This window comes from Oenanthe melanoleuca, chromosome 8, assembly GCF_029582105.1.
Source record: "Oenanthe melanoleuca isolate GR-GAL-2019-014 chromosome 8, OMel1.0, whole genome shotgun sequence".
Classification (NCBI taxonomy): domain Eukaryota; kingdom Metazoa; phylum Chordata; class Aves; order Passeriformes; family Muscicapidae; genus Oenanthe; species Oenanthe melanoleuca.
Window position 1 is genome coordinate 15746396 of NC_079342.1, and position 25254 is coordinate 15771649.

At 38.8% G+C, this 25254-nt stretch overlaps 2 protein-coding genes and 1 long non-coding RNA gene across 44 annotated transcripts in view; 2 read left to right on the top strand and 1 right to left on the bottom strand.

The window, feature by feature from the left end:
* FUBP1 (far upstream element binding protein 1) overlaps positions 1 to 12165 on the top strand; it is a 32912-nt gene extending 20747 nt beyond the window's left edge. For 8 of the 9 annotated variants that reach the window (XM_056497250.1, XM_056497252.1, XM_056497253.1 and 5 more), the window contains one exon: positions 11119 to 12165. In XM_056497250.1, coding sequence (XP_056353225.1) covers positions 11119 to 11136 — 18 coding nt within the window. In that variant the 3' untranslated portion in view covers positions 11137 to 12165. Of the gene's footprint in view, positions 1 to 693; positions 1074 to 11118 lie in introns of those variants that run through there. The other variant, XM_056497251.1, reaches the window with a different exon arrangement.
* NEXN (nexilin F-actin binding protein) lies at positions 576 to 23884 on the bottom strand. 34 transcript variants are annotated; one of them, XM_056497215.1, is made up of 15 exons: positions 23798 to 23884; positions 17625 to 17706; positions 16326 to 16517; positions 16106 to 16187; positions 15876 to 16024; positions 14472 to 14513; positions 13163 to 13357; positions 12910 to 13083; positions 10400 to 10585; positions 7288 to 7485; positions 6160 to 6237; positions 5741 to 5962; positions 4569 to 4754; positions 3660 to 4017; positions 576 to 3551 (listed from the first exon to the last, which is right to left on the bottom strand). In XM_056497215.1, exons 2-15 carry the CDS (start codon positions 17649 to 17651, stop codon positions 3538 to 3540), a joined length of 2103 nt encoding a protein of 700 aa, XP_056353190.1. In that variant the 5' UTR covers positions 17652 to 17706; positions 23798 to 23884; the 3' UTR covers positions 576 to 3537. The 34 variants fall into 34 exon arrangements, with proteins under 34 accessions (XP_056353190.1, XP_056353188.1, XP_056353189.1 ...); XM_056497213.1 differs by having other exon boundaries at positions 7288 to 7488; XM_056497214.1 differs by lacking the exon at positions 23798 to 23884 and adding an exon at positions 23311 to 23736 and having other exon boundaries at positions 7288 to 7488.
* Positions 16528 to 21691, top strand: LOC130256032 (uncharacterized). Its single transcript, XR_008841051.1, has 3 exons — positions 16528 to 17256; positions 18442 to 18684; positions 21129 to 21691. It is a non-coding gene; the product is annotated as an uncharacterized LOC130256032 (long non-coding RNA).
* Positions 23885 to 25254: the final 1370 nt, after the last annotated feature.

A 25254-nucleotide genomic window follows, 5' to 3' on the forward strand; every position in this document is an offset into this window, starting at 1 on the left:
TTTTTTTAAAGAAAAGATTATTAGATTGCAGTAATTAAACTTGATCAGAATAAGTAATTTTTGTTATTTTATCTCAAATAGATAATGTTGCAATTAAAGAATCAAAACTTTTAAAATATGCAGGAATTGCTTTGGTTAGAAATGTCAACAGCCTTCACAAATGTTTTTTTATAATAGGGCACTATTCCCACTTAATCCATAAGATCTAAATGTAAAGAATGACTTCTTGTTGTTATCACTGATAACTTGTCTTACAGTTATAGTGTATTAGTGGAATCTTTAGCTAACTTAGTTCGCTTATTCATACTTTACATGGTAGGAAAAGAGATTCTGGAGTTTGAGATGAGTATGTTTTAACTGAAAAAGCATGAGCACCAGTTAAATCTATAACAGTATGGCAAATAATATTTTATCGCTATAGCAGTCAGTGTATCCTGTTTCTTGATACTTTTAACTGAATTGCTGAATATTTTGATAGTATAAAATGTTAAATGTCTTACAGATGGTCTGGTACAGGTTTTTGTTCTGAGCTTTTGTTGTTGGTTTTTTTTTAGCTTAACATAAAGCAGCATCTATTTGTTTTTTTTGTTCATTATTCTGTTTCTAAAATGTGCTGCTCCTCTTTCAAAAGTCCTGCTTATCTGTACATCAAAGAAAAATATTCAAAAATACTGCCTTCATTTTCACACACAGTGCTGAAGATGCTGCAAGCACCAAATCATAGCTCATAGAATCAGGTCCTGAGATAGTTACTACCAGTAAAGAGGAATCCTTTGAGTGTATGCCATTGGTGAGCCGATGAGCATGGACCATAGAAGGGCTCCATGTAGAAGGTAAAATTGGCAAAAGCATAACAGATTTGAAATGTATCCCATACATAATGATATAGGGTATAATTTTTGTTTTGATCACTTCTCATTCTTTAAAGTATTCTTTGTTTGACCATAAATGTTCCATAATCTGTTAAGTTTTTTAAACTGTGATTTAATAATATAAACCATCTATTTTACTTTATATTCTTCTAAACAGTCAAGCTAATTTTTTGAACTGAATTAATAGTTGTGCTTCAGTTTCTCAAGCCACTTAGTATTTCATCTGTAGCTTAACGTGTAACTTCATTTTTGACATGAGAAGAGGGTAGATGTGTACCATTTGGATTTTGATACTGTGGATTTAGTGTGGGGGTGAGTCATTTGTTCACTTCCTTTTTACATGGTACTTTTTCCTTCAACTGTTACTCCTAAAATATCTTGAACAGTCTTTCAATTGTTACTTTAGCCTGTGGAAGGAGATAGAGAAGAAAAAGCCAGTGTATTGGGATGTTGCTAGTGTTTGGAAGGTGAGATATTCTTGTGTGTAGCATTTGAGGTGTATTGGCTTCTAGCTTTCTCACTGCAGGGCTTACAGGAATGCTGGTTTGTGCAGAGCATAGTGTTTCTTCTTCAACTCTTTCTCCAAACTCAGAGTTCCTGGGACAACAGTAGATTTTTGGAGTTACCTCTGTAGCCAAAAAGATAACTGGACTTCCTTAGAAATGCTGTGAACTTGTCCAAAAGGTGTCTTGAAATGTTTCCTGCTTACCCCACCCTCACTGCTTAGTGTCCTACAATGAATGTGAAGAGTAAGAAAAATTTTAAAAGTAAGCATAATGTTCCAAGTAGGAAAAGCATTTTCATATCACTTTCTGCAGCCTATAGGTTATTAGGACATGGAATGAAATACCAGGTGGATACTCTTTAGTGTAGTTTTAAGTATAAGTCATCTGTTTCGCTTGTCCAGGCAGACAGGATCACGATTCACTTGCACAGCCTATCTTGAAGTATTTCATCTTTTTGCTAGTGGTATTTTATTGAATGGTAGAAACTGTTTCTCCCCTGTTCTTTTCCAGAGTAATTCTTAAGTTTTCCATTGCATGCTAAAAGCTTTTCCATTTTTCTTTTTTACTGGAAGTGGGGGGAGGAAGGGAGGACTGGGCTTTTCAGAAAGCATACAATTGACAGGATTCCCTCTGCCCTAGTAATAGCATATGAAACCCTTGTGTATGCACAAATATTTCTCTTGCGTGCATGTGAAATGCCTTTTCGTCCTGAGAAAAGTGTTCTCTGCAGAAACTACCCGTGTGTAAACAGAAGATTGGCTTTAAAAGGCAACTGTGATGGGAACAGTGTCTTAGGGAGATGCAGCTTGGACTTGAGGTAAATCGAATGCTTTACAAAAATGTGGTTTTGAGCTTGCATTGACACTGTATGTAATATGGGTACACATTAACTGTATAATGGCTTTTGTATGGTTTTTCTCAATAAATGTAAACTGACAAATAATAATAGCAATGTTTTTGTCTTTTTTATGCTCCTGTCCCTGCCTTTGCTAAAGGATGCTCTGTTTAGCTTCAGAGCAAAAATATTGTAGCAACCTGTACTTCTGTGAATGAACACCACCCACAAAAAATGAAGTAAAATGTTGTGTGGTTATTAGGGTAAATTCAAAACACCATGCAGCTCCTTACCATTTCTTAATGAGGTCAGAGAGTGACTTGCTGCAGGTAACTGTTCAGAGAAAGCAGATTCAGTCACAGGAATATTCATTTTTGAAATGACCACATAAACTTAATTTCTTGCGACTTACTTTGCCTTTATGTCAAGGCCTATACACGTGGCTTTTTTTAATCAAGTTACTCCTCTAGAAGCTTAATCTGAATGGTTCAGATGGGTGTTAACAAAGTGACATGAATGTTGATGTCAGGAGGTTTTAAAATAGTACAGTAGCCTTAAGAAAACAACATTTAGAGATGTGGCAGTAAACTTACTCTGTTAAGATTGAGAAAACAGGCACTTTATGAAAATATTCTTCTTACAGCTTATTTTTTACCAGCTTTAAATATGAGCCAATCATAGATGTCACCACCTGCTTCTGTGTGATTTAATCAATAAAAAAATCACAAGTTTTACAAGCAAGTGTTGGTACTTGGAAGACTACTACAAACCTAAAGGAGTTTTTATTTGAGATTGTTAGCTGCATAGGTTGGTCAGAGCAAAACATTTGCAATGCAAGCCCATTTTAAAACATAAGTTGTTGAAAAAATGGTGAGCAGTGTTATGTCTTCTTTTATTCTTTAAAAATAGTACACTTTGGGTTTTGAAAATCATCAAGAAGTATTTCCTTTGCCAGCAGAGTGCCTCTGGGATAAAGTAAAATAGCTTAAATATTCAGTGCTCATGCAAGATACACTACTACACATGTTTCCAGATCGTGTCTTCAGCTTTATTCTGTTACACAAGAATTGGTCTTCAAATGCTGGAGCACTATGATAATTCAGCTTTTTCCTTCAGTTGATCTTTCATACAATGATTTTTTAATTTTAGCCTTTGATACTGGTTTTTGAGTAGGGAATTCTCACAATTTGAAGGGTATATTCTTATCTGATGCAGGAATGACAAATTAATGCACATCCTTGCTTTCTTTAGTTGGCCCCATCAGAGAAAGAGATGATGCAGTAAGAGAGTTGAGGGGAAGAAAGATTCCAGCTAAAGTAGAGCATTAGTAGTCATCAGCTAGAAAACAGAAAAAGGATTAAGAGAGACAGGAAGTTAGAATTTCATAACAGGAAAGATGCAAGAAGACTATCTGAGATTTAAGCAAATTAAAATGCTAGCTCTTACTTTCAATTGTGAGAATACAGGTGCTAGCAGCTGAGCCTCTATTGTTGACTGCTTTACACATATATTCCCCTTCATCTTCTGGGAAGGTTTCTGGCAAGTAAAGGCAGTAGGTTTCTCCTCTTTCAATATATTGATAGTCCTCAGAGTCCTGCAACATCTCCCCTTCAAACCACCATGTAACTTCAGGTTTTGGTTCTCCAGTAATTTTAACTGTAAATCTTACTGGCTCGCCGTCAACAACTGATGTGTTTTTCAGTGACTTCTTGAACCAGGGAGCTCCAGATCGAGCTTGATCCTCATCTTCACAAGTAGAACCATTAATAATGCTGCCCTCTTCTTCTTCTTCCTCTTCCCTTTTCTGTTTTAAAATAAGTTGATTTAAAACATTTAAAGTGGCAATAGCACTATGACTGTTAGTGATACACGTTTGGTTACAAGTTACTGTGTTTCTGGGAAGGGGAAATTCCACGTCTGTCCTCAGTACATAACAATGCACCCAATCTGGATATGCCACAGGCAGTAAATGCATTTTAATGAGGCTGGAATGTTGGTGTAAAATACAGGCATGAGTGTCAATTCCATTTTCAGACTATTCAGAGGATGTCATGACCTTCCTTCGCAGTGTCTTGTATTCTTCTGCTGGTGTTCAGGCCAGGTTGGATGGAGCTTTGAGCAGCCTGATCTAATGGGAGGTGTCCCTGCCTACATCAGGGGAATCAGAACTAGATGATCTTTAAAGTCCCTTCAACCCAAACCATTCTTTGATTCCATAGAGAGTATGTGCTAACACCAAAAGCAATTTTATATTATTGCAGCAATTCCTAGCACCTGCTGGTAGTGTTGCCTACAGTGGTAATTAGAAGCTAAGTTAAATGACACGACTGGAGAATATTATTTTGCAATTTATACCTTCTGTAATGCTGCATCAATTTCTTTTTGTTCAAACTGCATACGTAGTAATTTTTGTTCCTCAATCCTCCTCTGCTCCTCTTCTTCTCTGGCTCTTGCCATTTGCTCAAAACGAGCCTTCATGTTTACTTTGTGAGTAAATGGAGCCTCGGATTTCTTGGCTGGTGTCACATCTACGTCATCATCCTTGGAAAATAATAGTTAAAAACAGGGCTTAACTGTTATTTATTGCCTTACACATACAAATTCTAATAAAACTAGCAAAGCCACACAGAGACCTGGTTTTTTTCTGAGGTTTGTTTAAGTCTAGGGTAAGTCTCGTGATAGTTCATCCCAGGGATAGGAAAAAATTTTTGCAACCGTACTTCCAGAAATGGGTAGAAAAGTACTCTTAGCATTCTATTCATATAGAAGTTGAGCACTTCTGGGCAGTTGTATATCCTCAGTGACTGGAGTTGTGTACCATGATGTTAACATGGGTTCAACACCTAAAATGGTTGACCTTAAGCAAACAATGAGAGTCAGTCATTATAAAGCTCACAAGTAAAACAGGTTTTGAGCTGATGCTGAAGTGACACCTGTGGAGAAGAGCCAAAATGAGGCTCACATCAGGCTTAGTACTGTTAAAAGTTTTACATTTTGTCACAAAAGTTCGCACTGAGCTAATGGATTACAGACCAATGGGTTACACTGATAGCTCCGTTTCTTGGGGTTTCCCTTCTGAAAAACTGAAGTATAGATAAGTAGGCACCCTCTCTGCTCTGCCCTGAGGAGTGAGTATACATGACAGACTTGATCTTCAAATGGTATTGTTTGAGTGGAGAATGAATTAACAGTTCAGAAGGAGAAGCAGTTCAAGTGATGAGTAATAGATAATTCTCAGATATAGATGTTTTAAGCCCTCATACTGGCAAGTTTAAGATCCTGAATTGTAGGGCTTTGAGCAGAAAAACAGAACTGTGCTTGACCAAATCACTGCTAATAAAGTGGTGCTATTTCTTTAAGGGATGCTGAGGTGTGATATCCTTAAGCATCCAAAGGAGGGAACAGGAAAGAAGGGAAAACTTAATTTTGGAAACAGCAAAATTTGATGAAGGCAGCAGCCTTGTCCACTCCTGCATCATTAGTGTGATGAATAAGTAGATCATTAACATTCACAGAATGCAACTTACCTCATGAAATTTTTCAGCTTCCCTTTCTCTTATTTCTTCATCCATTGCTCTTCTCTTTGCTCGCTCTTCTTCAATCTTCTTCTGTATTTCTTCTTGAGACAGCTGTCCTATTTTTTCAAACTTGCTTTTTAAGTTCTTTGCCTGAATAGAACCACTTCTTTTTAGCTTCATCAATTCTTCATATTCTTTGCTTAACTCAAAAGTTTCAGACTCTTCTTCCAGCTGTTCAGAAATTACAAAATGTGTAAGATGGAAAATGCCCTCATTATTTTTTCTACCCATTTCCCCCCAGATGATATAATTCAATACATTACAGTTCTGTTAGTTAAGAGACCTTTCTCCTGTAATTTCTTTTTCCTTGCTATCTCATGATGAATGCATTTGTATCTTATCTCAACTAAATACAGATTTAAAAATACCTTGCTTGAATATGCCACTTGTTCGAGGGTTGCTGTCAGTAAACTGCCCTTCATGGATTTGGAAAACCCGACACAGACCTGTACAAAAAACTTACTTATCCAGAGTCCAAAATTCAGCTCTACTTCCTTGCAATATGATATGAAGTAATCCTCTAAAATACAGCTGTTTTGTTTTTAAAAAAAATATAAAAAAGCCTTTTTTATCTTTTTAAAATTCAATAAAAAGTAAATGGCATTTCAGGATGTTGTGGCTGGAAAAGAAAGGGCAGTTGTGGATCCTGTTGTCAAACCACATGTGAAGCTGTAATTACTGATATTTTTCTCCTTCCTTTTATGACTTCTGACTAATGGTAAAGGCGTTCATGCATTTTAGCTGGATGTCCTTGTCTCTCCCTTCTTCCCCAGGATTAGTTGAGAACATCATAAGCTAAAGCCTTTACTACTTGCTCGAGCTTTGCAACAAAAATAATAAATTAATGTCATTCTCTAACATTCAAAAGGGAATGATAAAGAATTGCCACCCACAGCCAAACTGAAGTGTGAAGTTCATGAATGTGATGTTTTAAACATCAGGTTCGTGATGTGATGAATGGGATTACATTGCGATGTAAAGCAGATTTTGCATGTGATTTCTAAAATCATCTGTGACAGTCTTCAAACCCTTGATACAGCAATTAGAAAAAAGTTGAGCCCGCTGTATTTTTCTCAGTAGGTAGCACAGTATTTCTCTGAGGAAAAGGCAAGAATTTTGCCGTTTCCTACTTCTGTTTTTGTATTCTTTTGGGAAGTAGATACTTCTGTTCTCCCAGTATCATAAATATTATCTAATCATTTTAGTAATAGTCCAGAATTTTCAGAAATTACTGCAAAACCCAATTACAAATTTGTACTTACTTCTAAGGTGGCAAGGGATAAACACATTTTCCTGGTAAATAGATAAAAATGTCATTATATAGTGTTTTAAAAATAAGGGTTTATATTTTTCTTTCCTTTCACCTAATGTTGAATGTATTAATTTAAAATTTCTTTCAAAGGCATTTGTCTTTTCAGTCCTAACCTTTTGAGATTTTAATAATGAAGTGATATTTTTATTCAGAGTATGCTTAACATATAGTTTGATGTACAAACCTGTCCCATTTCTTGTCTAAGCTGTTGAAATTCTTGCCTTTCCATTTCCAACTTTTGCCTGCGCTCTTCTTCTGTGCGCCTCTTTTCTTCTTCCATTTTTTGTCTCAGCAACTCCTCAAAATTAATTTCCAGTTTACCAGGTATGAGAGATTCTTGAGAAAAGGTTTTAAACATTTCTGGTGATTCATCATCCAGTACCTGCTGGAAATTCAGAGTATTAATTATATCTGTGATGAAATCTCAGCATTGTTCAGACACTTCTAGTACATAAAGATAAGTAACTACTGTGTCACATCTGCCCCAGCACTGCCAATGTGGGTATTCCTCTAATAATGTGGGAGTGGTTTGGGGGTTTGTATTTGACTTCAGTTACAGCACTAAACTTTTATAATGAAGATTAGGTGGTTTTTTAAAATGCAGTATTCTCCCTCTGCAGGGGAGGATGCCCTCTAAATGCACTTTCAGGACCTGAAGTAATTAATTCTTGTTTACTTCACACAAAGTGTTTGTGTTTAAATGTCATTCTTCTTAATGCTGAAGTATATTTGTCTGTAATCTTTTTCTTAAGCAATCTGAATTATATTCATGTTCTAAAGCAATATTAGTATTCCCAGTAAGGATAACTGAACAGAACATTCAGAAGAAACTCTTCTTTGTGCATGAATTGTTTATGCTGTTATGTGCCCAGTTTATTGGTTTATACACCCACCAGCAAAGGTTTCTTCCTTCCCCTGTCCTTGTCTGGCTTCAGAGTAGGGTTAGGCTTGGTTGGCATTAGGAACAGCTGGCCTATCTTTTAGATTAATTCGTAAGATAGTAGGACCTAGGAAAGGCAGTTTTCATTACTTCCAAAATAGCCAAGTGCAAGAACTAATACTTTACCAGACTGAATGTGGTGAAGTACTAAAATATGAAGCTGAACACTACAACAGCAGCCAGCAGTGACAATGAACTATGCAGGAATTTTAATGTAAGCTTGTGATAAAACTGACATGAATGAATATATGTTTGTGCACGTAGCTATATAAACTTGCAGAGATTGTCTCAACAGGAATGTTCTGTAGATAAAGGTGAGGTGAGGTCAGGCACTGTCCAGGTACTGAGTTGGGGGTGATGTGGCTTTTGTCACGGTTTAATCAGCACAGGTTTTAGAAGCCTTGTGGCAGACATGAGAGCTCAATATGCCATAAGCTATAGGCAGCAGTAACCAGTCAAATGATAGAAATAATTAAAGGAGCAACATTCCCATCTGAGAAGGTGGTCTGACTGTCTATATAAAGGACAGAAAATAGACATTTCTATAAGAGCCTTTTCACTACTTCTATTTATTGCTGCTTACAGCCATTGTAACCCACACCTTTCTCTGCTTTTGGTGTTATGGTGTCTTAGTTCATACCACTTTCTTGACCTACTTTGCCCATATGCTCTTTATTTGCCACAGCTCTTTCAGTAGTTTTTTAGGCCAATCCCACTCAAATTCTGCTATTCACTACAGATTTTACTCAGATATTCCTTCTAAGCTTACAGTTGGACTTCAGCGCATGCTTCATTTGTTTCATGTAATATGAGCATTTGTTGAAATTGTATAGAGAAGTGAAGTCAAAAACCAAAGCTGTAAACTCTTTCCTATAGTGAAAGTGATGCCCCATAGTTTTTAGAGGCTACCCATAACTAAATCAACAAAGAAACATGAAAAGTCTCTTGCTGGTGATGCATGAGTTCATAAGCTCATCACTTCGAGATACTAAACCTAAGTGACCACAAGAAGCATCAATTGAGATTTTGCCCACTAGAGTTCAAAAGCTGTGAATGTGAGCAAGCACTAGCAGCTGTCTCTGTACTTCTGACTTACTATGTGACAAAAAGATAGTGCGCCACCTTCTCCCTGGTTAAAAACCACAAAGATTTAGCTGATTTGTGTGATGTACAAAATCCCTTTGGTTAGTTAGTTAATATTTTAGCCATATTTTGTAAAATTAGGCCTTTCTAGGTAGTCTTTCGGCACAGGTCTTGTCTTTGGTCCAGCTTCCAGGCAGAGGGAGCCCTACCAGCAGTATCAGTATTCATACAAAATTTTCATTTCTCTCCCAAGTATGGCTTTGAGAGATTAAGAAAATGTTACTGGGATGCAGATGGTGTTTCCCAGTTCAGCCACAGAGGATGTAGGAAGATTCTACCAGATGCCTGGTTCTAGACTGGCAGGTCCTGCCCCCTGCCCGCTTTTTGAACAAACCCTACTTCATCAATGCTGTATTTCCTGATATCCACCAATAAGTAACTGGCTTATACCCAAAAGCCTGCAGAATGTGGAAGTGGTTGGAATAAGTATGAAGACCACAGTTAAAAGCCTTTTTTTTTTTTTAATATAAGTAATTGTTCCTAGCTTTTGAAATCAGGCATCTTTCTGTGTTTTGAGGTAGTTTATGCCAGTCCTAAGCCCCTGGAAATGTGTCTCCAGTATAATTTTGCAAGTCCTTGCATATGACAGAAATCTGTATTTGTCGAGACAAGATAGTATTACAAGATAGTTGTAATGGTAAACACCACAAGTTATTTTTTGTTTTTCTCTGAACAAGCATTAAAAACATCAAGTAGCTGAGTTCAGCCTTTTAATTTTTCCTTCCTAAAGAGCCACAGATGACTTGAAGATTCATACTTGCAGTGTGCATTTTTCTACTATGCTGTTAATTGTGCTTTAGTAGTAAGAGATCATTGGTGGACACTGTGTAAAGATAGGGGCATAAACTTGGAGCAGTAAAAGAAATTGCTCTTCTCAAAAAAAAACCAAAACAACAAACCCTCATATTGGAAACAGTTTGCTTCCCATGTATATTGCACCTAGCCCAATAATACCCACTTGTATATAATAGCTGGTTTTGACGAAATTATCTGAAATCCTCCCTGGGCTGGCTGTGAGGAGGGATTGTTCTCTGATGAGTTCTGGTAAACTTCACTAGTTTATCCCATTATCTTCTAATAAATAGTAAGGTTAAGTGATTCATGAAGGAGTTGAAACATGTATTCCTAACTATTTAAAGGTTTTTTCCAGAGTTTCTTTCCAGATTGAGATTTAGGTAAAAATTAAATTCTATGCTAAACCAAAATACCATACCATATTCTTCCTTGCTTCAGCAAATGCTCTTTTCTCCTCTTCTATGCGTCGTCGTGCATCCTCTTCTGCTTTCCTCTTTTCCTCTTCTCTCCTCTGTCTTTCCATTTCCTCAAAACTGAGTCTGAGTTTACCAGGGCGGAGTTCTTTAACAGCATTTTCAGATTCTTCATCGCCACCTTCATTTATCTTAAGAGAATAGAGGAAAACATAAATAGCACTTACTCGAAGAAAAAATACTCTTTATAGTAAATAAAAACTCTGTTCCTTTCTGATCTTCTATAAATACTGTTTTCTCCTTGGGGGAGAAAAATGCACTGAGAGTTAGGTTCCTGTGAGAAACATTTTAATCTTTGTTTTTAGCCAAGAGAGCGAGAAATTTTCAGTATCCTACACATAGCTGTTACGATTTTTAAAAATCTGTGTGTTTTTAATGTGTATTTCAAATGTGTAATTCAAAGAACAATATTTTATCAGGAAGAGGCTAAACAGTTAGTACATACTTTATGGTCTCATTGTTGGATCATTTACTGTAAATGACACTCTATTCTCTTTATTTGCATCGTTTTCATAGATGCTTATACCATCAAGTCTTTTTGTTTGTATAGAAATCACTTTCATCATGCACCAGTTAAAGAAATGCTGTAGTCTTATAACAAAACTGAATCAGTTACCATTTTGCTATTATTACAGACTGAGATTTTTGTTTCTTTTCTTTTTAGACATTTAATCATCACTGAAGAAAAGGAATTGAGATACTCTGATGTCTTCACTATAGCTTCTCTCCAGTGAACACTTACCTGCTAAGAGAAGCCTGTGGTTTGTAAACTGCAATCAAGAACCCCTTTGAGAGGACATCCCAGAGTAGTTTATCTGTTAATGGAGGAAGTGGACTGGGAGCTGTCCGAATACTGATAATCCAGATCTCTATACTGTGAACAGCCCTGGGACTGGTATGTAGGGTAGCCCATTAAGGGAATTAGAGAAATCTTTTGTCTGAAATTTGTAACTAAAAAAATTAAAGAATTGAAGGAAATTAACTGCTGAATTCTTAAGAAAAATGTTTACTTCAAATTTTGACAACCACTGGTCAGCAGGTACAGCTTCATGTTAGAAAATTTCTTTTAATGTGGAGAATTTATAAATTATTTCATATTACTTGATAAATAAATGCATAAGCGTAAGGAAGAGAGATGTGAACTTGAATCTTCAGTTAGAACACTTAAGTGACTTCATAAAGTTCACTCTCCTTCAGTTTCTTCACTCTTCTCCTTCACTACAATCCCTTGCCCAACTCCCCAAAAAAAGAGAAAAAAGTTCATTGTTGACATAATGGCAAGGTTATTGGTGTGAAACAACAGTGATCTACTGAAGGTGGAGATGAAGAAGTGAACTACAATTTGGGTATCTGCCTGAACCTAGAACTCTCTCAGTATGGACCAGTTGGGAATTTGTGTGTTTCAGCATTCTAGAAGTTCTGTGTTCTTGGTTTTGTTTGTTTCTTTAGAATATAAATGTCTTGAATGTTTTTGAAATATAATTGAAATAGTGATCTAGAGCTGTTTTTCCAAGACTGTTAATGAGTAACTATACTCTGTTAAACCTAGAAAATTTCTATAAATAATATTTTCCAAGTTTTTATGCAAGATTAAAGTCTCATTTCTTGTTACTCTTCTTTGTATGTGAATTTTGTATGTGAATTAAGAAAGTCATAGAGATCATGACTGTACAGGGGAAAAGTATTCAAATACAGAACTTTAAAAATACAATTGGAAATGGAGTATGGAAAAGTAAGGAAATACAGAACTAAACTATCTGGTTAATACTAAGTGTATGATTCCTTCAGTATGATCAAAGAATGATCTGTAGTGAAGTCTCTTTATAGCTGATCTGGTGTAACTCTGACTTATGATAAAGAACACAGATAGAGACGGTTTTCCAAGTATTACAAAACAGGATCTGTGAGCTGCATTTCTGAAAATTCGGGGGACTTCACTAGTAATTTATAGTATGTTGTTGTTTATGTCAGTACGTACAGAAAAACTGTTTTTTTTTTTGCCTTCCTTCATAAGAGGAGACTTGTAATTGATGTATATTTCTATCACATTTACAAATAAATATGGGGATAAGAAATAGCATTCTGTTCCTACGGAATGTTTGCATCATAAACTTGTTGCTGAACCATCTGCAGCACTATTTCAGAAGAGGACAGCCTCTCATCTTCTTGAAGGCTTACAGTTTAAGGTACTAAAAAGTGTCGACAGAGAATCTACTAATTTGCTGAAAAAATCAAAACACCTGTATTCCTTGAGTTTACTGTAAGAGTGTCTAAAGCATTATGTCAGTACAGTCACTGATTTAGAGCAAAGGCCAAAAATGTCTTTCAAAAACTTATTTCCAGAGTCTTAACAGCTAAAATAAAGTTAAGGAATAAGAAAGAAGAATCACGTACGGGAAAGAATGTGAAAGCACTGTGCAAATTCTGTACCAACATGGAGAAAACGTGTACTTGCCATTCGCTGCCTGGCTTCTTCAAAGGCACGTTTTTCTTCTTCCAAACGTTGTCTTGCTTCTTCTTCTGCTTGCCGCCTTTGATTCTCCTGTCTTTGTCTTTCCAGTTCTTCAAATGTGACTTTCAGCTTGCCAGGAGACAGAGGCTCTTGAGTTTCACTGTTTTCATTTTTACCCTGTGTAAGAAAAATGAAACAGTTGTATCTTAAGCCAAAAAATATCTATTATATAGGTATTTTTGGATGACTGGTTTACCTTGACAAATGAAAGGCACTTGGGTTCCTTAAGGAATTGGTTTTGTTCCTCATATTTTAGCTTCATTTCTTCATCCTGTGTCTTTCTTTGTTCTGCTATCTCCTTTCCTGTGTTCTCAGAAGTTATTTTCATCTTCCCAGGTGTCCTGGTGCTTTTTACAGGCACTACTGTAACTAGCAGTGAATCATCCCCTTCCTGTCCAAAAAGATATTTATTATATTTTCATGAAACTTGACTTCTAGATAGACTCATTTCTTAATGAACCTGCTGTTCTAACCTGTGTGCACCAAAACTTCCAAAAGATTTACTTGTATTGAATATTATCCACAAGAATAAATCCACCTGCCTGTGGCAGTCACTAGTTTTCTTCTAATATATGAAGAGTATCAAGAACAGAATTATATTTTAAACATAATGGCTGGCAAACTCCTTAATTTCTTTATAGGTTTTCATTAACTATTAGCCATAAAAACAAGGTTGGGAAAGAACAGGTGTAATTTTGAATATACAGCAATTGTAACCACACTCTACTTCCAGTTTTATATTTATTATGTAAATGATAATAAACTGTGGCTGGAATAAGCCAATAGCTCAATACAGAAATATCTCACTTGTAATTTCTAATATGTAATTTGTCAGGTACAGTAATTATTTTTTTGAAGGATGTTGCTGCTCCAACTCTTTCTGTACAATTTATTTGCCAAAATATAATTCACCCGTATTTTTCCCCTGTTAACTGATGAATTTGCAGGTTTAGTTTTTTCTTTCCAAAACTGTAGTAGAAGTGTGATTTTCTTGTGTTAGTGGAAGACAATGGGACCTTTGGACCCAGCTTTTTGAAATGATCATTTATTTGCATGACTTGAAATCAAAACCCATGTGGTATATTAGTAAAAAAATAAAAAAGTTAACTGAGTGAGCTGTTCAAACATCTATATATTGTCAGAATCCCCCTTTAATTTCAAGTTTAAGGCAAAGAGCTTTGAAGATAATTCTTTGCAAAGCCAGAGGACTTAAAAGAATCATTCCCAATATATATCAAATAATTCTGGTGGCGTTGAATATTTACATTTCAGATGTTTTTAACTAACCACAAAGTATTCATAGTCCAGGCTCTGTTTCAGACTTCAATATATTGATTTCAAGTACAGAGATAGTTCCATATACATTAAAAATTTGTTAGTTCCTTTTTTGAACTTTAATTAGGTATTTGTGTGCTGTTTTCCTAAGTTTTCCCAACCCAAATTACAAAAATAAAACAAGGTGAATAAAAATGTAGGTGAATATTTCTTTAAAAAAATCTGATTACCTCAGCTGCTGATTCAGTTCCCGTATTGTTAAAGTCATCAATCTATTAAATGAGAATTTCATATGATTACATTAATTTGGCTCTTTGCCTTAGAGTTGCAAACATAGAACTGGAAATTCACTTTGTATCAGTGATATGTATGTAGCACATAAATTCACAAATCTGGTAATGACCGAAGCTCTGTTGGAATAATCCAGATAGGTCACTTGTCGAGGAAGAGGCAACAAGACATAAAGCATCCCACACAAAATCTGCTAAAGCGTTGTCAACACAGTGCTGAGTCAAGAACAGTAGTTGAGATGTGCATTCTTCATTTAAACATTCCAGAATTCGGTAAAAAAAAAAAAAAAAAAAATCTAAAGCGAAGTCATTTATTATTTCTGATTCAAGTGACGTTGTCTTCCACTCAACTCCTGACAAAAGCCTAATGCTGTGCTTGCTTCCTATGGCGTGCCTATGTTATGGGCTGAAATTACCATACTTTTAAAAATTCTACATGTATGTACTTCTGCCTTGCAGGGTAAATTAAATACATGCTAGATACAATGCCAGTTAAAAGTACAGTTTTAACAATGTTAGAAATTCTAGTAGAAAAGACTATACAAAAATTGACTTCTCCTATAGCACTGGTTTTCATTTCTTACAACAAATTCAAACCTAAATTACATACTACTATCATTTGGTTAAATAGGAAATTTGCATATGTTTTTGGTCTGTCATTTAAATGTTTACTCTCACTGCAGTATTTGCAGCACTGAAGAAAACTTGCAGAAGGAATTAAGTTTGATATCCTTTCACAAAATTCTACAAAAGACAGTATTTGCTTTATCGGCATCAACAACAGTTGGAGTCTATTAATATATTTTTTATTTTTATATATATATGCAATGATGATTCACAGAATGGCAAAGGAATAAAACATGACCTGGATCTTTATGATTTATTATTTCTACTGCATTAGTGTTGTCTTATTTTTGCCTGCCACTGGTATTTTCTTACTACTTCTTGCTTGCTTAGTTCATGTATCACTGAACTTTATTCACTAACTTAGAAGCAAAGGTTGTCTAAAGTAAGAGTTGATAAAATATAAGAAACATTTTCAAATTAGTTTAGTAAACTCATATGCATATGACACCAAAATTTGTGCCTGGTTCCTACCAGGTTTATGTCTGCCCAGTTTCATCTACATCTCAACTTTAGAGCTTAAAAGAGAACCATTACTGTAAAGAAATGAAGACTCCCTGAACATTATATCTCTTCCACCCCACTAAGTATCTCCCATGTAAATCTCTGCTATCAGAAATCTTAAGATCAAATCCTTCTGATCAATACAAAACATTTCTCGTGTTTATGTTTACAATTACATCCTGATGGTTGTGTTGTGTTGTGTTCAGATGAACGTACCTCCTGTGCCTTTTTTGCCAATTCTCTTTGAATTTTTCTTTTTTCAATCATATCTTGTTCAATTCTGCGCTTTCTTTCTTCTTCCATTCTTTTTCTTTCTTCTTCTTGCCTTTGCTTCTCCATTTCTGCAAATTTGCCTTTAACGGTTCCTGTGGACAAGAAATGCACAGCTCAGCAGTTCCATCTAACACCAGTGAATTCTGTGGCCTTTAAAGTCAGGCCTCTCTTACCTATGAGCTTTGGAACATAACCCTTTTCTATTTTAGATAGTTTGGTGTCATCGTCTTCATCAGATCCAAGCAGTTCTTTCATCTGGTTGATGAAACACAGAAAGTAAACTGTCTTTATAACTTAAATGAAAACCCAGTATTATTGTCTTCAAATAATGTGAATAGATTTTCAGATATATTAAATATTAATATAACACAAAATATTAGCAAAGAAAATAACCTCCTGCTTTCTCCTGTTCCATTCTCTCTCTCTAACATATTGTTCTTTTCTTCTTTGCTTTTCATCTCTAGATCTCCTTTGATTTCTTTCTTCCCTTGCTTTCTGCATAGCTTCAAATTTATCCTTTACATCACCTTTGTGAAGCTTGGGCACATAGGACTTTTGGACGGGTTTAGATGAAGAAAGCAGAATCTTGATGAAGATATAGAAGAAATGAAGATAAGAAAAAGAATGTTGAAACAGATGGACAGAAATATTCTGATAGATTGGATTAGAAAGTATGTAAGAACATAAAAAAGAAGTGCAATTGAGATTATTAACTGTGTGCCACGAGCCATCATCTGTTAAGCATTACTGTATTTGTTCATAAACAGTTATAATGATAAAATATCCAAAACAACATTCAGCATTGTATTAAACTATTAAATTAGATACAGATTTATATTGTTGCTTTCAATCTTAAGCAGTCACCAAAGAGACAATCTGCCTCAATATTTAAAAGGGATATAAAGACATAGATGCATAATACAATAAGTATGGGAGTTTTTCTGCACCATTTCAACAGCCATCTATAGTTTTTAAATAAACAGTAGTATTTCTTAATTTAAAACTTCCAGTACATTATATGCTTTCTTTTTTAATATCTAGAGAAAACGAGGAGCCCAGTGATTTTATGTTATGAAGTGCAAAGATTGCTGAACTACCAGGGCTCTGATGCTCATACAGCAAACGGACATTTCTTTGCCAATACTTGCTCTGTGGGTGTCTAGGCACCAAAGGTTCCCACTTTCAGAATTACTGTGAAGTTTTTTCTATTTACAGTGATGACAACAGGAATGTTCTCAATAAAGTAATACAAGAAAACTGGCTAAAAGCATGCCATATTTCATATTTTTCCAACATCACCAGAAGTTTTTGTTCCTGCTACTCAGTACGTCTATGTAGAACACATACTTGAAGTAGCCTAGTAGATTTACATTTTAGAATCAGGTGTAAATGTTGCCCAGCATTTTGCCACCAACATTTAAACCTTCTTCATATTTCGTTGCATTTATTTTGCGCTCCTCCTTCATGTTTTTTTTTAATAAGAACATAACTCACAGATTCCATCAAATCTTAAGCTACTGAACAAGTCCCCTTTAATTGTCTAAAAATAATGGCAATACTAGCAGACTTCCAGTATAATTGCACTTTACTATTATTTTTTACTATTAATTACAAGTATTTGTAATTATTACTTTTGCAAGCATCAGTCATAAATTATTACATTGCCTTGATTACTTTAAAATTGGTACATACCTCAGTTTTCTGTGCAATGTCATTCATGGTTACTGTATTGTGCTCTGCACCTGGTATGTTTAAGGTGGCTTTCAGTTTCTACCTGAAAGAAACAGTTGTAGTTTTATTCCTTTCTTTTCCTTTTAAATGATGCTTTAACCATCTTCCTGTAAATAAGTTTGCATAGGCCGAAATTGATGTATCACAATTTCACTTGGTCCTCTGGGGCTTTTGAAGTCATGAATAGGTTCTAAGTATGCCACAGTAATTAAAAGAACAAGCTTATGATTCACTATTCATGCTCATAACTCCTCTATATAGTCCTAAATACTGGGTTCTAATTTCCATTTAAAAGAACAAACAACTTGGAGCCAAACCGTTGCCAAACTGCAGCTGCCGGCGCTGGTGGCAGCGCAGGGAATGCCCTGTCCCGGCTCGGCCGGGCTGTGAGCGGGGCTGCGGCTGCGGGAGCTTTCCCGGGGCTTTCCCGGGGCTGGGGCCAGCGCCCCCGGCCTCCCCGAGCCGCTGCCCTGTCTTTGTGAGGACACGGGCTGGGGGAGCCCTGCACGGCACAGGTGCGGCTGCATCCCCCACCCTTCACCCGACACACGAGTGCAAAGTAATGCTGTCCCTTCTAGGGCTGTCTCCAGGGAAAAGTAGTGCCAAAAACTATGAAATGGGAGAGGAAAGCCACATACAGATAAAGCATTTATATAATTTAGTTGTGTTCTAGAAATTGCATGGCATTTTTTAGAAGAAAATTGTTAGAAATTTTGAAGTACACTTTATTTACTAGGAAATTAACAGAAAGGCACTTTCTCTTCTTTTTTCTTTTAAGTTTCAGGTCTATGAGAGCTTGTGGGAGGAAGGAAATCATGATGTGACTCCAGTGCTACTGCTGTCTGTATTGTATTGATCTTCTGAGTGCCAGGAAAGTCTAAAAAGTCAGTGTGCCAAACATGGTGCAAAAAAAGGCTTAAACATTTTAAGCAAAAATGCTGGAAAAGCAGCTTACCATTGGAAGGGACTTCTTACTTGTGGTTTAGAAGAGCTGAAGTCAGGGATTTTCATTAAATGGAAAGTAAGCTCTTATTTTTCAAATTCTCTAATTTTTAATTGCAAACAGATTATAAACACATAAACATTGGCGTAGTTTTAAAAATAATTAATGTTAAGAGTTGTTTTCATGTAAAGTTTTCAAAAATACACCAGCATCACTGATGCTCATCAGCACTGCTGTAGCTACGCAGATGGAATGGGATTCTTAGAGATCTTGGGATGTCTTTCCCAATGAAAGCAGTCACAACATGTGAAACAAGCTTTTAGCTACCAGTGCTTGCCTTGATTTACAAATTCTATACTCTTCAAATTTGGCTTCAACAGAGATGTTCTGGAGAGCACTTTGGTGTTCTCTTTCAACAAATCAGTACAGAAAGTCACACCACCCCCACCCCACCCCTTCATTTGTAGAGTGATAGGAATCCAAGGCATTTCAGTTTCTCACCTGTGAACACATGAACATATAATCACTAAGTGGCAGTTCTTACTGAGATTGTTTCAGGACAACAATAGCATGTTAGAATTGTGTGGAGTCTAGAAAGGCAGATAACTGCACCAGCGTTCTGTAGCCTCAGGGATACTATTCCAAAGTTTGGTTTATTATGTGCAATTAATTGTAAGAAGAAGATGATGTTCATGAGTCAAGACTTTGTCTTGAACCTTTGTGATAGCTCCAATAACCTGAACCTCTGACAAATGGAGTTGTGGGATAACAAATCTGAAATTTTCCTTAGAAATGCAAATGTTGGAAGAAATTTTCTTTGCAAGTTCCTGCTGTCTGAACTTCCAAAATAGTGCCAGTCCAACAGGCTGTGGGCCTTCAAGATGGCAGATATGTTTCTGCCATTTGGAATACTGCCATATCTGCTATTACTTTAGGCTCCTTTCCAGTTCATTGGCATCTCTAACTCTAATATGTTTGAAGGTTAGCCAGCTGGCTTTAAGGCATTTTGCCTCTGCAAGTCATCCTACCTCCACCCCTGATGCTAAAAGAGATTGATATATAGCACCAGCACATTGCTAGACATGATAATACCATGTTTGCACTTCCATCCCTCCCCATGGCCATTAAACCTTGAGCAGGGCCAGCAGCTGCACCCTGCCTCAGGCACCCCTCAGGGCATATGGGTAATTTCCAATAAAGACAATCAAAATATTTTAGAAAAAAGAAGCACTCCTGGAGTTTTGAGTTGGGTCTGTGAGGCAATGACCAGGAACAACCACTGCAGACTGAAGCTCCTTTGTATCTGCCTCACCATCAGGAAAGGGTCACAGTCAATGAATTAATGAAAACCCCAGTGGCTACACTAGGAAGTCCTGACATCTGCAAATCATGGAAGAGCAGTGCCTTCCTCATCTGCCAATATCTTTCCAGAAGTATGCAGTAATAGATTTTCCAACCCAAGAAACCTTGACCTACTAATTCCATTTTGAGATGAACTAGTTATATTAAATCGTGCATTTATATGTATGTATTCTTGTATTTTCCCAGAGTTCATCTAATAAAAGCAATTCTTATTTTTTGAGGTGACACAAGCTTGCCTGTTTAGTTCCTTACTGCAGAAACTATCTCTTCTGTTACAAAGCTGTTCAATCTTAATATTCAGTCTCATGTTTTCTTTTATTTCCCAAAATCAATGTACCTCAGCAGAAGCTGTAAGAGCTTCTCATTGAAGCTTCCCCCTTGAAAAAAATCCCAGATGATAATTTTGAACATAACCATGATCAAAAAACAAGTTCAGCTTATTACCCTTTGCCAACCCAGTCTCATCACTCCAGCATTCACCTGAAAAGAGTGTTATTTTTTTTTCTCTCCACATGTTATCTTTCCTACAATTAAATGACATATCTTTGATAAAGTTAGTCTGGTGTTACAAGTTTTATACTGAAAGTACCAGACTTCAGGGTCCCTTTGAAAGGTCCACTCCTCAAGAAGTGCATTCAGTGACCGATGGTCCTACCTCTGGAATTGGAAGAAAGAGAAAATGCCATTTAACTTGACTGGCTGTAATGCAGAGAGGGATCTCTTAAGGTCAACTGAAAATTTAATACAAAAGAAATAATACATAGGAAACCAGGCAACAGATTAGAAATGTTCTGTAAAAAAATAAATTACTGCTTTCAAACATCTTACTCATTTACTATAAATGGACAGGCAAGCACCTCAAATATGCCTTTATCTGTTATGATCATAGCACTTTTTCAACTTTTTATGCAGCCTCCCTAAAATTTTACTTTGGGCAAAAAAAAGTAAAAAAAGAAAACCATTAAGGGGACACAGAAAGTTGGATAGCTCACAAGTCTCAAACTCCATCTCCTAAAATTTAATTAATTTCCATTTCTGAAAGCAGGTCAGAGTCCTCAATTGATAAAAAAAAGTTGTGCTGCTTTAACCAGATTAAAGAATAAAAAACTTTCTTGTAAATAATAAAATTCACTTTCGTTTAAAAAGTTATTGTTTTTCAGGGGCATGATAAACATCCTCCTCCAAAGAGGCAGACAAAATGCCAGCATTTCCCTGAAGTGAACACCACTCTTTACAATAGAAGCATGAAGTCAGGACTTTAAAAAAAGGTCCAGTTCCTCTGTGATTTCTCCTTTCAGGAGGCCCCCTGCTCTCCTACTGGTGAGTTATAAATAAGCCCTTCATGGCACGGACTAAGTTACGTTCACCATCTGTCTCCTCTTTGTGATCTACTTGCAGGGAAGACTCCTTTATATAAGAAAATCAAATTGAGAGAGTTGGAAACTCACTGCTCACAGCCAAAGCACCGAGCAGAGGCAAACACAGTCCACAGCACTGTGTTCAAACACAGCATTGAAATATTTAACAAAATATTAAACAGAACAGGGGAGGGGAATGGTCATCATTTATGTCCTCCCTGTAACTGGTCTGGAATGGCAGTACCAGTTGTTGTACCAAATCACAGATACTGAAGTAGATGCTAAAATTATCGTGCAGAGGGGAAGATCCTGAGCTGGCTTCACTGAAGCCAGTGAGTTATGACAATTAATACCAGCTGTCTAAACTTCACATTTTGTATAAATACAAAATGCAAAACTACTTCTGCTCACTTGTATTTCCATCATTAAGTCTTCATAATTGAAGACCAGAATGCTTACCAACAAGTGACACGGATAATTTTTCATACATAATCTTTTCCTCAGTCTTTGAATTTATCACACTTCAACATTTGTTGAGAGTCTTATTTTGTTGTAGAATACTCCTTGCAGATAGGGTGTTATTTATAAAAACATATGTATTGTAAAGGATGCCTGTGTTTTATACACATAAACACTCCTAATGCAACAGTGCCATTCAGCCCAGCTGTTAGAAAAAATGTAATCAGCCTTCTCTGTACAAAAGGTCTGCTGATTCCTTATTCTCTTCTGCTATTTTGGGGTATACTGGCTGCAGAGCAAACATAGTGAGGGCTCAGAGACTGCTCTGGTATGAGGATGTCCTGCCCATGATTTCATGTTCCATGGTATCTGCTGATCCTAATGGAAGTGGCAGTAAATTGTGAACTGAGGTCCCCAAGAGAAAAAACGGGGTATTTTGCCTCACGCCACAGTTCCTCCATTCCCTGCAGTGTCACAGCAGCTGAAGATGAACCGTGTGCTGTGTTGACATCAGTGATAGGACTTCAGAGATCAAGGTAATGCAAATACTGGCCATGAGGTGTTATTGCAATTGGTATCTTCCCCACTGACAGGACATCCTTTCTGCCTCTTCTCAGAAATGCTCTTGGCCAGCTCAGACTGAAGCAGGGGTGGTGACCCACAGTGGTCATGGCCTGAGCTCGGCCTCTGCCACAAAGGAGAAGTGTCCAGGGCTTCCTAGAGACACGCTGCTGCTTCCCCCTGAGCAACCCTACCCCACTGGGGGTGCCTGTAAAAGCTGGATCAGGTGTACCACCTTGGCCTGAGCAGCTACAGCTGCCTTTGGTGCACAGCAAGGGCCACTTCCATTGCCTCTTGTACTGCTTTCACCACTGCCTCCCCGCAGCCAGCTTGACCACAGCACTGCTCCTCCTTAAAGGACTTTCAAAGCTGGACAACCACATGAATGCTTCCCTGATTTCTTTCACTGAGAAAACTACTCATCTAATACGTGCCAAATGCAGTCAGAGAAAGTATGCCTTAGTGATGTCTTAAACCATCTACCCAGCTCTTGTATTTCACAATTGTATTTCTACATCTACCAGTCATATTCTCATGCATGCTCCTTAATTGATACACTTGGCCCAGCAGTAAGACCAATTATAATTCATCATTTCATTGGACAATTTTCTAGATCTAATGTCTCTTAAGACCTGAGATCTAAGGTTAGGAGTACTATATTTTCTACCATACAGCTATTCGCTGATTAATTTTTGAAATTCTAACATGCTTCATTAAACGTACTTTTTTCAATATTTGTTGGCTTAAAAGAAGCCCCTATTTACCTAAAACAAACGTGATATTAACATATTTACAAGCTGTCACAAAACCCAAATATCTTTTTCCACGCCACTTTTTTACAGCCATCACTTCAGAGTGAAGCAGAAGCAATGGGCGCATTCAGTACACCCTCGCTGCGAAAGACCACACCAACAAAACCGAACTCCGCGTGTTTCTGCAAACCCGGCATTTACGGGATTCTCACCTAACTTTCATAAACCGCATATCACTAACCGCGGGTCCCTCACGGCAGGGCGGGGCGGCCCTCCCGGGCTCCGCGTCCCCCGGGCCGCCTCAGCGGGGCCGGGCGGGCCGAGCCCCGCGCACGGCAGCGCCTTCGGTTAAACCGCTGCGTCCCGAGGGATGCGGGCCCGAGGGACCCCGCTCGGCGCTGCCGGCCCCGCTCCCGCACGGCCGCGGCCGCACCGCCCCCAGCCCGCTCCCCCCGCCGCGGCCGCGGCTGCCCCGCAGCCCTGGGGCTGTGCTCGGCCCGGCCGCCGGCAGAGAGGAGCGGAGCGCAGCGGAGCGGAGCGGGGCGGCTCTCGGCGGCGAGAGGAGACGGCGCTCCCGCCGCGGGTCCGGCCGGGCAGGCAGCCCCAGCCCCGCCGCACGCTGGGGCAGCGGGGCCGGCCGGCTGCGGGGAGCGGGGGGGCCGAGCCGCGCTGTGCCCGCGGCGGCGGAGCCGCTCTTACCTGTGCGCTGCCCGCGCTGCGGCTCGGGGCGCTCCGGCGGCGGGCGGGCTGCGCTGCCGAGCGCCCCTTGGCTGCGGCCGCCGCTCCGCCGCTGCAACTTTCCATAAAAGTCGCGACGCGCGCCCGGCGCCCGCATTCCAGGCGAGCCCCGCGCCGCGGCAGCTGGCCCGGCCCGGCCCGGCTCGAACCCGGCCCTGCGGCTCGGCGCGCCCTGCCCGGCCCCGCGCGGGGGGCGCAGCCAGCCAGCCCCCTCCCCGCTGGCAGCAGCCCGGCCGACAGGCTTATTTTGGGCTGGAAGCAGCACCGAGCTATAAATAACCGGGGCGGCGAGGCCGCCGCTCTGCTGCGCGTCCCTGGCCCCGCCGGCCCTGCCGCAGGGCGGCGGGACACAGCGGGACACAGCGGGACAGCCCCCAGCTGCTCCGAGCACCGCGGCTTGTCCCGGCCCGGCAGCCGCGGGTCAGCCGCACTCACCGCAGCCCGGCCCCGCAGGCAGGGAGCGCAACGCCCGCCCGCGGGGTTTTATACCTACGGCGGCCCGGACCCGGTCGGCTAACGGCACATGGAGAGCGATCAACTAATAGTAGTAATGAGACAATTCGCGGATGGAGCGGGGAGGAATCTGCCTAGTGCCAGACTGCGAGAGGCAGAGCGCGATGGCTCAAAGCAGCGCCTGTCGCTGGGAACTTTACAAAGCAGGGGCAGAAACCTGATTTTATTACATCTGATTACATTCCTTTTCCTGCTTAAAGATGACTTTTCCCCTACATGTTCAGTTGCAAGGTTTCCAGTGCAGAACTGTCTTCTTCCTATCTCTCTTGTATTGTGTCTGCCGGACTGGAGCCTAACTTTCAGCTGGGTTATCACCACTAGGACAATAACCACACGACCTTAGGCTGTGCAGATCTGAACGGCGGCCATCAAAGCTAAAACACCAAAGGCGTTTGCCTAGTGAAGGGCAGAGCAGGCACCTTCCCCAGTGCCACCCTCGGGGCAGCCGTACTGAAGCACTGGAGGGGCGTCGGGGCTCCCACTGCCAGGGACCCACCGGCTTTCAGCAGATGAACACATGCAACATAAAACAAATTGGGCAGATCAAAGCACGGGTACATGGCCTTTCTACGGCAGTAGGGGTTAGCCTCTTTATGTCCTCTATTTCGTTATTTATATTACTCCATAAAGGAGGTTTTGGTCCACAACTGGAGCTCAGTACAGCAGTTTGGCTTGGAAATAAGCCTGAAAAAATTTGTCTTCTAAAACCCAGTAGTGAGACAACAAGTTGGCATAGAACAATGCAATGAAACTGGACATCCCAAAGCTGTTCTCATTCAATATTTTTTCATTTATATAGTAAATTTTGTAATAGTTATTCTTTGTTCATTTCAGGCAGCAAACTCCAATTTCAGGATGACTATCTGGTATCAAAATTCCTCCCATATTAAATAATTTTGCATTAG

Coding starts and splice junctions, on each gene's coding strand:
- NEXN (XM_056497213.1), bottom strand. CDS start 17,651: ATGAATGACATTGCACAGAAAACTGAG. Junction 16,518..17,624: donor ACATTGCACAGAAAACTGAG/GTATGTACCAAT, acceptor ATCTTCATCAAG/ATTCTGCTTTCTTCATCTAA. Junction 13,358..14,471: donor GAACTGAATCAGCAGCTGAG/GTAATCAGATTT, acceptor CTTTTTGGACAG/GAAGGGGATGATTCACTGCT.